At 35.8% G+C, this 15,288-nt stretch overlaps 1 protein-coding gene across 2 annotated transcripts in view; it reads left to right on the forward strand.

The window, feature by feature from the left end:
* Positions 1-2,468: 2,468 nt before the first annotated feature.
* The window catches only part of LOC145675778 (nuclear envelope phosphatase-regulatory subunit 1-like), a 42,572-nt gene continuing 29,752 nt past the window's right edge, over positions 2,469-15,288 (forward strand). Inside the window, exon 1 of one of the 2 annotated variants that reach the window (XM_081746471.1) lies at positions 2,469-2,624. Coding sequence is in view for 1 of the 2 variants with exons in the window: in XM_081746472.1 (XP_081602598.1) it covers positions 2,597-2,624 (28 nt within the window). In the remaining variant the exon portion in view is untranslated. The remainder of the gene's footprint in view (positions 2,625-15,288) is intronic. The other variant, XM_081746472.1, reaches the window with a different exon arrangement.

Raw genomic sequence — 15,288 nt, forward strand, 5'->3', positions numbered from 1 at the left:
GCCACTGTATATATATATATATATATATATATATATAGTGGCGGATCCAGGATATGATCAAGGGAGGGGCTAAACCATAATTTGCCGTTTTATCCAGTATAAAGCTGAATTGAAGCCCATTTTGTCCGGTGTAAACCTGAGCGTCAAGGGGGGGCTATAGCCCCTTAGCCCCCCTTAGGTCCGCCCTTGTGTGTATATATATATATATAAACAGACACACACTAGAAGGTGTTGTTCGGGGTATGTACTCTTTCAGTGGGGGAGTGTAATGAAAGCAGAGATTTTATGGAAAAAGGAAATAATCACTGTAAATGTAAATAAGAAAAAGTTTTTTTTTTTTTTTTTATAGTAATCAAGCTAAATGAACTAAAGAACCTTGATAATATAACCTAAATAGGCAGAAAATGAGCTGTTTTGAAGAACGATGGTTATGTGCAAGCTGATGACTAAAATCAAAATGAAAATTAAATGATTTGTTATAAACGATAAAGGTGATGTATAATAATCGAATGGATAATGGAATTCTTGGAATAACTTAGAGCTCTAATTAAAAACTAATGAAAGAAAAAAATTTAAAATGAAAGGGAGAAACCTGGAGTCTATGGGGGAGATTTTGGTCTTGGCACAAACTGAGGAAACAGCCGAATCAGCAAAAAGACTATCTAAGTCATGTGTAAGATAGAAATCTTAATATCTGGGTTGAGAGAGTAAAGTCTTATGTTCATGTAAGTTACCTTTCTTGATGTAAAAGTAGTTAAAACAAAGTCTGAGCTTGTTTTCGTCTCCTAGTGTTCTAACGTATAACCAGGGCGTATCCAGGATAGACTTCTCGGGAGGCGGTGGGTTGAGATACTGCTACGTAGAGTTACTTTTAAGAGCTCCACATTTGGGATGGGTTTTATTTATATACCTATGTATATAAAATAAGAAGTTTCCTCTTCAGGGGGGCAATCGCCCCGCTGGATCCACCCCTGCGTACAGCTTAGTAAAAGCTTACTTTATATTAAGATCACTCTCTTGTGTAAGTTTTCTTTTAGCAAATATTGTAACTTTTTTTTATAATAATAAATTGTAATTAAGCATTAGAGGGAAAAGGATTTTCTTACTTAAATTTCTTAAAGAAAGAAAGAAAAAAAGAAACCTACCTCTTACCATCCAATTGTGTACCCCTGAAGTTGTTTAAAAGAAATTAAAATAGAGATGAAGTTATTAAACTTAATACACATGTTCTGTTGCTTAAAAAGGGGACAAACAGAGACAGGCCCGTATCCAAGGGGGTCGAGAAGCTCCAAAATTTTTACGCCCCCCTAAAATTTTCACGGTAGGCTTGCAAATGAACTATATAATATGGTGATGAAATGTAGTTCGGTCGGGCCCCCCTATATTTTCGGGCTGGCTACCGGCCTGAATAGAGACCCAACAAAAGGACAATCAGTGTGCCAATCATTTACAGGAGGATAAAATGCCCATCCGAAAAAATTAACAAGGGAAATTTCAACACATATGGGAGACATCTAGTTCTACTAAGGAGGATTTTCCCCTCATCCTCCCTGATAATTCATACACTGAGGACAATGTTAAAAATTCGAAAACTGAAAGTAACTTTAGAACTAATCTGTTAATGAAATGTCTGAGCTTGTTTTCGGGACACCAACTCCTCGATTCTTGATCGAATCTTCGAGAGTGCGAGAATCAGAGGTGATTTTGGATTCAAGCAATTTCTGTGCTTCGTTTTATTAACGTTAATGCAGAGAAAGCCTGTTAGAAAGCCGCCCCCTCCTAAAATTTTCACAGTAGGCATGCAAATGAACTAAAATATGGTTGGATCGGGCCCCCCTAACTTCAGCCGGGCCTCCCCTACATTTTTGGACTGGCTACCGGCCTGCCTGTTTACACAAATATGTTGATGAAAATGGAAGAAGTTGTGAAATATCACTGCCACTAATTTCATTGTACTCTTTTTGAGCATAAATACAAAAGTCACAAATTAACAAGTTATCGAATTTCATTTGCAGTGAACTGTCAACAGACATTTCCAGCAGACATCTTCGCTAGATTGTGTGCGTTTACACGGAGCCACCCCAGAGGGGTACAAAGTTGGTGGGAGGGATTTCTGGAGGGAATTTTCCCGACATTCTCCCAATTTTCCCTGTTCAAATACATTATAGGCCTCAATACGTAGTACCTCTGGAAAGCTTGTTTCATGCTAAAGAGAAAGAACTATAAACCATGACTTTCCAATGAACATGCTGATGCCATAACTATTTCACTGCGAGTCTACGATTTTCTTTATATTAGCAGGGTTTATGGGCACCAGGGGCTTACTCACTTGTCCATGGCACTTTTTTTTTCTTTGATTTGGATGTCCGGATGACATGTTCATGTCCCTTCCTTGTTAGTTTCTGATAATTGTCATAGTCCTGTAATTCTTGTTGCATTTTTGCGTTGCGATCCCCAAATTTACTAAGCCTGATGCGGAATAAGGCATTTAATCTCACATTGCTATTTTGACAACATTAGGTCTGTATAGCTGTGTAGGGTAATGTTACTTTCAGTGTGTTTTATTACATGTACTGGCAGTTGTGTTTAAGATAAAATGTCGTTGGAGCAGACGGCGTGTGAAGGTAAGATAATTGTGTGTTTATTCAAAAGAAATTTTAGGAAATTTTGCAAATTTCCCGATAATTTTGCTATTTTATCCCCTTTGTAATGCATTTGAGATATATACATACCACACTGTTACGCAAGAAAATATTTGTAAACATAAGTGCTGCTTTGGAATCAAGTTCAAGTAAAAGGTAGTCTAAAATAATCAATGTTAGTGCTTGTAGCTTACTGTATAACATTTTCGGCTCAAATTGCAGAACTAACTTCTATTTTTATTTTGTAACGTCTAATACACAAATTTCGTTTCCTAGTTTATCGTACTGCTCTAGAATAAGTTTGGTAATAACTGATAGTAATCAATACTTCCCGATCAAAAGTAGCGATGCTAAAAAAAAAAAAAAAAAAAAAAAAAAAAAATGCGTGCAGATTAACGGTACGGGGAAAAATTTACACAGTAGTGAAACATTTCTTCTTACAAATAGTGTTCTTATGCCTTCTATATATTTTTTTAGCGTATGCCGATACCACACTTGGAAGAGGTGAAGTTCAGGGGCACCGTCAGAAATAATTGTTCAAAAGTTACAATTCTTTTAGTGGTTATATTCTAATGCCGGTAATAGTATACAACAGTGCCTCATGATCTGTGCGCGTGGATACTTCCTACTGTTGCACTACGTATAAAAATGATTTTATTACATTTAGAAGTAGTAAGAAGCATCCATGTGCACGTGACATGCGATATGTGTTTCAAATCCCCCACATATACTCATACACTACGTACAAGGGCACATTATTATTCTTCGCATACCATAAAACACAACGAAACGCAACGCAAACCGACGTACATTTTATTTTATATTACTCAGTAATTAAATGAAAGTCGCATTTTTACCTCATTTTCAAGTTCCTATATCCTCAATGAATAATCCTTAAAAGACTGCACTTCGTGAGTCCTCGCTAAATGATGAGGCACTCTCGTATACTATATCCCTAATGCCTTCTGTACTAATATTTTGATGACATATTTCCGCCGAATGCTACAGAATTATAATATGCTTGTAAACAGATACCATTAAATTATGTATCTACGCACTTAATGCCATAAATAACATACTTATAACATTTTACAATAATAATTACTCCTGAGAAAACACGCACCGACATGAGCCAAGTAGTCACTAGAAGATAGAAGGCCTATGTTTAGCAGAAGGGTTCCAGATCTTTTCGTGGTAATAGTATACATGAGAACCCCCTGATCTGCGTTTCTTCTGTGTTCTATTACCATTTCTACATGAAATACCATAAATTTTCTACGTAGTGCAATAGTAAGAAGTATCCATGTGCACAAGACATGCGATATGCGTTAATTCCCCCCCCCCCCACAAACAAATAGTCATAGATAAAGTACAAGGGCACTACACATGCAGATATAAGGTACAGGTACGTTCTTGTCTATTTTCGTATCAGTCGATAAGTAAATAAAAGTCGCTTTGTTACCCCCCTTTGTAAGTTCGTACATACTCAATGAATAATCACTAAAAGTATGAGCGTCCTGCTCCTTCGGAAACTGACGCAGCTTCATGTATACTATATCCCTTTTCGTTAAAAAAATGTTACTATTTTGATAATTTCTGTTCACATTCGGTTTGGGGTAGGGTTGGTTAGTTTAAGTCAGGTTAGGCTAGTTTAGGTTACGTTAGGTTAGTTTAGTTTGTTATATTAGTGTAGGAGTCCCGCATAATTTTCCAAAAAATGATAGAATTTCGCTTATTTCTACTAATATTACGTTAGTTTAGGTTAGTTCAGGTTAGCTTACGTTAGTTCATGTTAGGTTAGGTTAGATTTGGTTACATTATGTTATGTCTAAGTGCTTGCATTACTCGTTTCTCCTGTGAATTTTGTGTTTTTTACGTGCTTCTGGACCCCTTGTACTAAACATACTCCAGATAGAATTACATATATTTCTAATAAAGGCAGCTTAAAGTTCAAGGGTCTCCATGAGATTTCATCCACTAGGGACAGGTGCGTTAGTGAAGGTAGGTATACGCACAAAAGAAGACAAGTGTAAGAAATAGCCACAGATGTACACACATGCTCACCATCTACACAATGAGCTCCATAAACATTACTTTTCCTTTCTCAACAGATTTGGGTAAAGTTCTTTAGTTGTAAAGCCCATAATTTAATCAAAATTTGAAAACTTTTATCTGGATAGTGAAAGTGATGATTTAATAACATTTGTGCAAGAAAATCGACAAAATTAAAAGTAAAACGAGATAAATTCCAACTCGCGTAGACGCAATCTTCCCCACTTCAGTTTTCATCAATTTTTCAGAAGGACAATTATAGTACCACAATTTCAATATTCAAATAATTCATTTCAACTCATGCACGTTACAAATAACACAACATATACATTATTTAATTATTACAATATTATAACATCCAGCTCCGATAAACCTAAAAGGAAAGGTCACGTGCTCTTCATATTAGCCGTCTAGACATATCCGTGACATGGGGCAGCGATGGCTTACTGGTAGAATGCTAAACTCTATTCTCTTTCCAGACTTAGAAAAAAGTAGGTGTAAACAAACCCACCTGACTACCAGTGGGTCAATGACAAATGATTGGTAGTTGGTCTCACTGCACTAATATCCTACCGCAATATAATCTCTACTAAAAGGCCATTCCATGTGAAATCAACAAAGCCCACAACCCGACCATCTTAGATTTTTACCAAATTTTAGTGTTTCGTAGGGATTTTCGAGAGACGGAATTGTGCAAAGTTGTAGCTTCCTGTGTCGAAGTTTCTGAATTATGGGGGCTCAAAAATACGAATTATGGGGGCACTTTGGTACATACACGAAACTTTCGGACAACACTGCTCTTGATCTAATTGACGTGGAGAGCTGATCCTTGTTTTGTTTGAAACAGCATAAAATATAGGGATGCGCACGAGACGAGTCGAGACAGGATTTTCCTGACAAAATTCGAGTCGAGACACGGCTCTTCCAATAGAAATATATATATTTTTCGAGTCGAGACACCACTTTTACAACACATTTTCGAGTCGAGACAGCCTCAAATCTTGTCTCGTGCGCATCCCTAATAAAATAAGCTTTCCGACGATATATCGCATGCCTAGTTTTGGAGGAATATCTACGTGTTTAAAGTCATCCAGTATGACATTTTGACCTTGAACTTTTGAGAATGCATATCTTCGATTTTTCTAAAACGCATTTAATTTACACACAAACTTATTCTATAACATAACGGAAATTGAAGTTGGGACAGTAACGGGAACTTGAAATAAAATTGTTGTTTAGTAACAATTCGTTTGTACGCAGAGTTTTAATGTATAAAGCAGTTTGCAACACTTCAATTAATGTACTAATAATAAAAAAAGCGACAGCTATCGTGTCCAAGCTGGAAAAGAGTTTGTTTTTTAAAAAAAATAACGTAGCACGAAAACCACAGGAGTGACGTTTCCGCTTCGTATTCCTGATTAGTGACATTTTAAGTTCATATGTTTTATATTTTGCCTTGCCCAATCATATAATTGTTTTGGTGTTATTATCTGGTCACTATAAGGTAATATCAAACTTGCTCTTACAGCAAGTCTTTCAAGTTTCCCGAGTCCATCACACGTACTTTTTTCATGTGCAGCGGCAATAAAACATTCAACAGGTACGGAAAGATCGCTTTAATGTGTCTAATATTGATGAAGTTCTTGGGAGTCTACTGAACCCCCGCGCGAGTACAAGTGTCACAAAAAGGGGCGCGAGTACTTATGGGTTGAAAAAAAATCATGATTTTTTCCACCCTATCCCGCGCTAAGTGAACTTATGATAGAGAAACGTGAGTTTTCTCAGTGTTTTCCCACTTCGTTCATTTCACCATTATTATTCATCTCATCATGATGACAGATTCCTTTAATCTTGGTCCATAATCGTGGCTCGTTAAAAAAAAAAAAAAAAAAAAAATCATATATCAACATTACGTCATCAACTACTCACAATGCTTAACACAATGAATAATCACAGAAACGTGATAAAACCTTCAACTCGGTGACAACCGAAACAAAACACGCTTCCTCGAAGTATGTGCTAACTGGGGAATCAAAACTTTCTCAGTGGAATAAGAGAAAGTACAAATGAGTGAATACACACCAAAACTATCTGTTATATTGAATTTCTTTTAGCACGAGCAGCTTATCATAAAACAAACTACTAAAAAGTCGCTTTCGCGAACTATATATTCACTGTGCGTCAAAACATTCCCAATATAGGAGCAAGAAAATCTAGAAATCTATGACGGGAAAAAACAGTATCAAAACTTACATAAAGCAGAATTTACAATTAGGTTATACAAACAGGTAAGCAAAGCAATTTTCGGGTTAACTCCAACAGATGGCTGTACCAAATAGAAAATTTATAGCTAAAATACGATGTAAAACATTTTTCTTAAAGGAATGAAAGTGTGAATATATGTAATTACTGTCAGTGCACAGCGTATTGAAATGAATTCTGAGTGATAGTGAAAGTATTGTATGTATAAGTGTGCTCTTCCACTATCCTCGTTTAAGCGTATACCCCCATCACTGACGCGCCTGCTTCCTACGGACGCACATCGCTGCCGCTCGAGCCCTTCTGGGCTGATTCGGTTAGGTAGCATTCGTACTTTTTAGTGGCCACCTAGCACAAGTTGGTTCGTGTTTTATGCCATACGTCCACACTGTATTTATACAGAACCCTCCTGAAATCACTTTGCAAGTAGTAATGAAGCTCCTTATTTAGTGCATGCTCTGCTAAAAGGAATACAAAATTCTATTCTAAGCTGACAATGCAAAGGTATATGTCAAACTTTGGAAGAACCATCTGCTCGTGTGATGCCCAATTTCCACCTAATCCTCCAGTAAATACACGAAATATCAATAATATTCGATACAGTGCGTAAAGTAGATATTCAGAGAGCAAATCTCTTCTTCCCGCCCCGAACACGTTGACTGAGCTGTAATAACATTCTTACTCTTTATTACGGCCTAATTAACTAATTCAACTGTTACATTAGTTTCCAATACTGAATAATGGATATGGTATTGTGAGATTTCGTTTTACTTGTAGGTTTGGAATATGTGATGACCTAATGTAGTATTTTTTTTTTTTTAATACAATATATGTTGGGTTGATGACACTGTTAACCTGTTGGTATTTCAGAGTTGATCAAACAATGACCCACTGTCAATATTGGCATCATACAATATTTAAACGTTTCTTACCTTGGGGGGGGGGGGGGATATACCGTGCTGTGGAGATTAAGAATTAGGATGTCAGCTGATAATGGATGAGAAGTAATTTCGTCACTTCTACTCTCAACCTAACTCAGTGCAAACCATAATTGTAAAAGTCTTTGGAACATACCGGAAACAAATAATGCCGAAAGCACTAATTAAATTCACCTTTACTTCTGTTCACCAATTGCGTACGTAAGAATACAAATATGGATAGATAATAAATGTAGTATTAAACTAGTTTCCAGTATCTGTTGTTCACCCTTGCTAGATATACTTGCATAAAAGGTTTTTTTTTTTTTTTTTTTTTTTTATGATGAGGGGGGAGCGAGCGGAGTAGCACTGAGAGTAGAGCGTTATTCGCAGTTACTAACTAACTCGGTGGCGTATGGAACCTGGAGGTTCAATGCCGCGTTCACAAAAGCTCTCCATTGTCTTTCTGTCCTTAACCAACTGGATCCAGTTTCTACTTTGTATTCCTATTTCTGCAAGATCCATCTTAATAGTCCTCTCATCGGTGACTACGTCTTCCTAATGTTTTTTTTTTTTTTTTCGATTGAATTTCCAGTTAATATTTTGAAACCATTTTATTTTAAAATTTTGAAATCATTTTATTTTAATATCATAACAAATGTAATTTAAGCACAATAATATCGAAGATCTCCGAAGTAAATAAAGTATGTATGTAGTCATACTGGCCAAGCAGGCAACAGCTTTGTAATATTGGTGGCAGCTGATTGTGTTTTTATGATTCATAGTAGTTATGAAACAATGCTGTAACTCCTGGAGAGAAAATTATGTAAATTTTGTGTGTTGTATATGAGAGTAGATATACGCTTAGAGCAGCGTTTCCCAACCGGTGTGCCGCGGCACACTCGTGTGCCGCGAATGGGCCACTGGTGTGCCGCGAAAAAATCGAAACAAATTATGAATTCTATACGAACCAAATTTCAAGACAGGGGAAAATGTATATTTATATTTCACATTACTATGAACCTCTACTATAAATCTACAATTTTAAAGTTCATACTGTGTTACTTTTCTGTACATTTTTAATGTTGAAAAACGTATTTATCATTGTCATGACCATTATTACTTCTTTGTTGTTGCAGACTATTTCGTAACTTGAAATTTTAACATATCATTCAATAAATTCAACAAAGCAAGCATACATACAAATTACCTACATTTGTGTTTTAAAAGTATAGGAGATTTGTTTATTTGTTCGTTATTTAGTGATCTTCCCTTTTAGTTAGAGGTTAGATACAGTTTTCGAAAGAGAAAGTGGATTTTTAAAAACCCGAGTCCTATATTTCATTGCTATTGTTTTCTATTTTAAAATTAGAATTAAAAATAAGTATAATTATTTAGCACGGGGGAAAATCAGTGATCGAGCTTTCTTCTCTGTAAGAAGGAAATTAGTAATCACATTAAAATACAACGGTAATTATATATATATATATATATATATATATATGGGTGTGCCGCGAGAATTCAAGTTACACCTGTAGTGTGCCGCAAGTTGAAAAAGGTTGGGAAACGCTGGCTTAGAGGATAAGAAAATCGACAATAACTCCTTCACCTTTATTATATAAAAATATTAGAATAGGTCCCTTCCCCCACACATTCCCTTGGGATGGATGTAATCTAAAATAACTTAGGATTCCGAATAACCCTAACAATGGTAGGCAGACGGTGTAAATTATGCAGTTCCTCGTTATGAAGTTTCCGCCATTCCCTATTCCCGTCCCTCTAGGATTGGAATATTCGTGTCAGGATTTTATTCTCAAACATTTTGTCTGCGATCTTCCCTGAATACTTCATATTTTGACGTATCCATAATTTGCAATATTGCGGTTACGGCAATTTTCTATTTATTTATTGTATGCATTTTCTCTGTTGTCCTCGTATCACTTTCTATTAGATAGGCATCATCTGGTCATTTTATTTTGCTGAGGTCATCGGCATCATCAGTCCTGGCCCGAGGATCCTGTGAACATTTCTAAATAAACCTTTTCTACAGACTTTCCATACCCCCAAGCTGGAGGACGCCTTCCCCCTTAACTGTCTCTGCTTATTCAATATATTCACAGCTAATCTCCGTATCTTAAAGATCTTCTGCTTGATCCTAAACCAGAGGACACACCATGCCGTTCCATTGGTAATAGGAACCCGCTTCACACGCCTTCGCAGTTGCTGTGTACCCCGAGGAAACCCACAGGCACGATATTGTCCACTACTCACTGGGGATCAAACCAGGAACCCCACGCACCAGAGGTAAGCGTACTATCACTGAACCACCGTGCTTCGCTGCAAGTCCCTATATTTGATACTTCAGGGTGTCTATCGGGCACGGAAGTCATGAAAAAGTCACGAAATCAGAAAACAGTCATGAAAATCAAGGGAAAGTCACGAAATTTAACTTTTGGGTCACGATTTTCTTAAATCTAGTACAAATATAAACATAGACTGGAAAATTTTGTTCTATAAAACGTCAAAATTCACCATCAAAAATGTCTGTGGTCGACTTGAGAAATCGCAAGCAGAGCACGCTTCTATCGCATGCATGAAAATTCGGCCTAATTCTCAGCCAAATTCGCTCTTGAGAATGTTACGAAATTTTATGGTTTGGTTTAAAAAAAAAATCATTTTAGAATTTTAGTAGACACCCTGTCATATGTAAGCACCTTCTTCAAAGCAAAACATTTTGATAAATTTTCAATCCTTTGTAACTTTATTCATATGTATTTGAAATATATCATATCGTGGTCATAGCATTCGACACTAAGTTAGTTTGAATGTACTGTACATTGCCCCGTCTGTCTTATTTGTGATATTTCTGTTTTAACGGTCTCCAGAATTTGTTTGTGAGGAGAAGTTTGAGATATTTTAGCGTCCTTAGTTTGTAACACTGGAAAACAAATCTGGTATTGTAAATGTTCGTTTAATATATATAGATTTTAGATATGTAAAATTTTAAGTTTTTCTTTAACATCTTAAGCGCCGCGGTGTTTTAGTTTTTTCTTCTTTTTCCCTATAGGACCTCTGTAATAATTTTGTAAATGAAAATAAATTAAAAGTGCAATATTACTGGACCGTTAGCCCAAAACCCGTCGAAGGGATCACGTCGGTTCCTTTTAATGGGAAAATTTCACCAAGATATAACCAGGAGTCTCGTAAGGAAGTAATGAAATAGAATAGACATGGTTGTTCTACCATTTAGAATTGATAATCCTGTTGCGTGTGAGGAGCGAGGTTCCATTGGTTACAGAGAAGATTAGCTGCAGAGTTGGTAGGGTTAGCTCGGCTAGGAGTCATCCATTAGTAGTATTTTCCTAAGAGTTGGCAAGATCGATAAAAGGCTTTCTACTTTCGTCTGTTGGAATAATGGTAATTTTTTGCAAAGAAATGAGTATTCTGGGCCATGAACTTTTAACACTTAACGCTGCTTCAGACTATTGTCACTCATCTTCCGTCAACAGCACAATGCACATGCGTGTTATTTCCTTTGATATCCGTGAACACTGAGTCTGTAATCTGCTTTGTGATGCAGGCATGTGGATGTTTGAACGTGTTGATATGTGCTCACGTATCCTAATAAAATTGTTAGCCCTCGTATACCAAGAGATCCATTAAAGGCTTTGTAACAGGCGATAAGTAAAGAAGTTTTTCCTTTTTCATGTTTACCTTAAACTATAGCTGATTGAGTAGTAGATCTTTTAGTATGTCGTGGACTTCTTAAATTGTGAACTCAAAAAAAATATCTGATGGGTGAATTACTACAGCGTTATTACTAATAATAAAAATCTGACACACATATGAAAGTTCAAAGTTAATAGTTTCAGCAATAAATTTTTGGCCATCATCGAGGTTTTTTTTTTTTTTTTTTTTTTTTTTTTATCAGAAACTACGTTGCTTGAAGAACTATATTTTTCCTGAAGATCTTCCTCGTAAAATTAATAGTTGTTCATGACGATATTTTCATAATTACTAATTGAACGTAAGGAACACATATTTGCTTGAAATACCGATCAACTTTTGAAGGGTCTTTGATCTCCACAGGAATAGTTACAGGTCAATATTGTAAATTTTTATTAACTTCAGTGTTCTGTTCATTATCAGTATATAGATTTGAAGTAAATAAACGCCGCTATATTATTGATCTGTGCACTAAAAAATACTAAATCATTCCACAGTACTCTTATCATTTGAGAAACCCATAATGTCATTCAGGCGTAAAGTGGTGTGGAGCGATTTAGTTGTTTTTTTTTTTTTTTTTTTTTTTTTTTTTTTTTTTTTTTGTGCATAGATGAATATTCTGTCGATATTTATTTGCTTCAAGTCTATATGCTAGTAATGGGAAGACAACTCGGGTTACAAAGCAAGGAAATCTTAAAGAAAAAAAAAATCATCAACACCCATTATTTTAACATGTTTCGGCAAAAATGTAAGTTCGAAGAACGTAGTTTTTGAATAGTAAAACGTACAGATGATAAACTCGTTCTATTTCAAGTGTGCTCTCGGAAAGTATGTGAAACATACTTCGGTCCCACCCCCGCCGCTCTCTTATGGAGGAAACCTTCCTTTTGCTTTGGGGGAAGAAGTGAATGATCTCGTTTGTGTTGCCAATTTGTCATTCAGTCGTTTGGTCTTGGCGAGTGAAGATCATAAGCTACTTAGAATTGCTGACAAGACAGCACACAGCGAAGCCCGTGAAATAATTCAATGTGGCAATCCTGCACGCATCCAAGTATTGAAGGATGTCGGCCATAGCAACTTCTTCATCCTCTTTCGAGAGAGGTACGGAAAAACACACACATAGCAGCAGCGACAGCAGGGGCACAGTTGAAATAGGAAGGCTCTAGCGAGAATTTATTTCTGAAATTATGTAGGATTGAATTTTAATTTGGATCTTTCTTGTCTTCATGTGTTAGACCAGGGCGCAAAATTTCGGGTCGCCAGGTCGCCATTGGCGAATAGAAATTTAGAGCTGGTGACCAGTGTTCAGTAGAAATGGTCTCTGCCTAAACTTACAGTGCTGCGCAGTGTCTGTTTCACGCGAAAATAATTGTCACTGAGTGAGAGAACACGGAATTTAATGTCTTCATAACGAACATGGAATGTAAGGTCTTCACACCGATGTAAATCGCCCGTCCGTTCCCACCCTCAATCGAAATGGTTTGCCTCATAATTTGTATGTAAGAGATACTGGCGACCATAGTTTTTGGATTGGCTAGTGCTTCTGACTTTGAAAGTTTGCGCCCTGTGTTAGACTGTTGTTATCAGTATTTAATATGCATCTTAGAGTTTCATTAAGTAATTTACAATGTAAATCATAATCGTATTTTTTTCTTGAAACATTTTGTAAAACACACACACACATACATGCATGTACATATACACTTACATTATTTTGGTAAAGGGTTCATGGATTATCAGCTTTACCTTTTTAAATAAAAATGAGAAAAAGGTAATTCTGCCAAAGCAACTTCACTTATAAGGTGCATTATGTCCATATAATTGGAAATAACAGTGCTAGCTAATAATTTGTAGTGTTCGTTTCAAATTCAAGAACAATTTCCTTCTCTGAGATTGAGCCTGTGTAAAAACCAAATTCTCGGAGAGTTTTATTAAACATGCGTAAGTAAACTTGTTTTTATTCCAATATCCTTAGTTATGACTTTATATTTTCATTTCGTCGTACATGTAAAAACTAGTAATATGTTAATTGTTATTAATCAGATGAGTCCTGTTATGGGAGGGAATTAATATGATAAAATAAGCGATACAGCTTCAGTTCTGTAATATCAAAGTTCATGTGTGTGTATATTATGCAAAATTGCATTACAGATCCTTATCTTTATAAGATACTGATAACCTTTACGTTATTATAGTAACCATGTTTTAAATATGGGTAACGGCGCTTGTCCATAGTAAGTCTTTTTGCACCAACATTGTATACATATTTTTGTTCAGAAGTCTCAAAACTTTGTCTCATAAATAGGGACTTTATTTTCACTCTTTTGTAAACGTGAAATTCAGTGTGTTTTCTTTTGCCAGGGTATTTTAATATGTAAATATAATGTGTAGTTTTATGTATATATACATATTCGATTATTGTTAAGTATGGTTTTCGAGTTTTAAATATTGGCTGCATCATTAAGTAGTTGCAGCTGTAAATTTTTGAACACACTTTTTTTTTTATCTATGCAAGTCAATCAGTGTGCGAATTAATTTCAGTAAGGCTTTTTCTAACCTGAGCAGTGTTATAGTACTCGTTACAAATTTGTAAAAAATATTTGGAGACATTTTTTTTCCCCTCATGTATGTACGTGTATAAAAGAGTTTCAGAATCGTTATGTTACGTAAAGTAGTTTCATATTTTACTTCTAAGTGCATTTCATGAGAAGTTTAGTGTTCGTAATACTGTGCTTAGCTGAATTAGACAGATTAGACCTTTTCCAAAATACTTGGCAAAAGGGTAATTCCTGAAACAATTTTATATTGTTTTGCTTCTATTAGAAAAAAAAAATGAATGAGTTAATTATAGAATATGATGAAAGCTAGGAGAGATCAATATCCGTGTTTAAAATGGGGGCCGCGATGGCTCAGTGGTAGAGCGGTCAGCTCTGGTGCGTGGAGTTCTTGGTTCGATCGCAGCTCGCGCCAAACGGTGGACGGTGTGGTGGACAAACACCGTATGCGTGGGTTTTCTCGAGGTTCTGCCACTTTCTTCATTCCACCATTTCATTCATTTTTCATCATCGCCGTCTCCTTTAGCCTAGCCGGCATAATCATTTGACGTAAAGCTTAGATTTCATTTCATTCGTATTTTAAAATAATGAAGTACTTCACATTTCCAGTTTGAAAAGATTAGGTTTCGTTAATAAAGATTTCCAACGTGATACAGCCTTCTGGTTGCAAAATGCACTTCGGAGGTACCCCACTATTTTGGAATATGGATATTTGTTTAGATACTACATTTTATGTATTTTCTCAAATAGCTTTTTCTAGATCCTGTAGTTGCAAACTATACTTACTTTTCTATGGTTTCGGGAGCTTATAGCTTTGAAAGGACACGTTTTCCCAACATTATGTGTATTAGAATTGTTTCTTTGTTCCATTTGATGTAATGAACACTTCTCATCAGTTGCAATATAGCGTAAAAGCGAACAACTCGTCTGAAATTCACAGGTGTTACGCTGGATAATTAGGCTGTTATTGTTTTTTAACTTTGTACCATTCATTTTACAGGAATACGATGCATAATGTGGTTTTTATTGTTACGAATTGAGAATACGTTTGACAATCCAATTTTTTAAAAAATAACCAAATAAAAAGAAGTAAATAAATTAGTACGTATGCACGTATAGATGGAAATACTATAAACA

The sequence above is a fragment of the Thermobia domestica genome, chromosome 18 (assembly GCF_964235325.1).
Source record: "Thermobia domestica chromosome 18, izTheDome1.hap1.1, whole genome shotgun sequence".
In the NCBI taxonomy this organism is placed as follows: Eukaryota; Metazoa; Arthropoda; class Insecta; order Zygentoma; family Lepismatidae; genus Thermobia; species Thermobia domestica.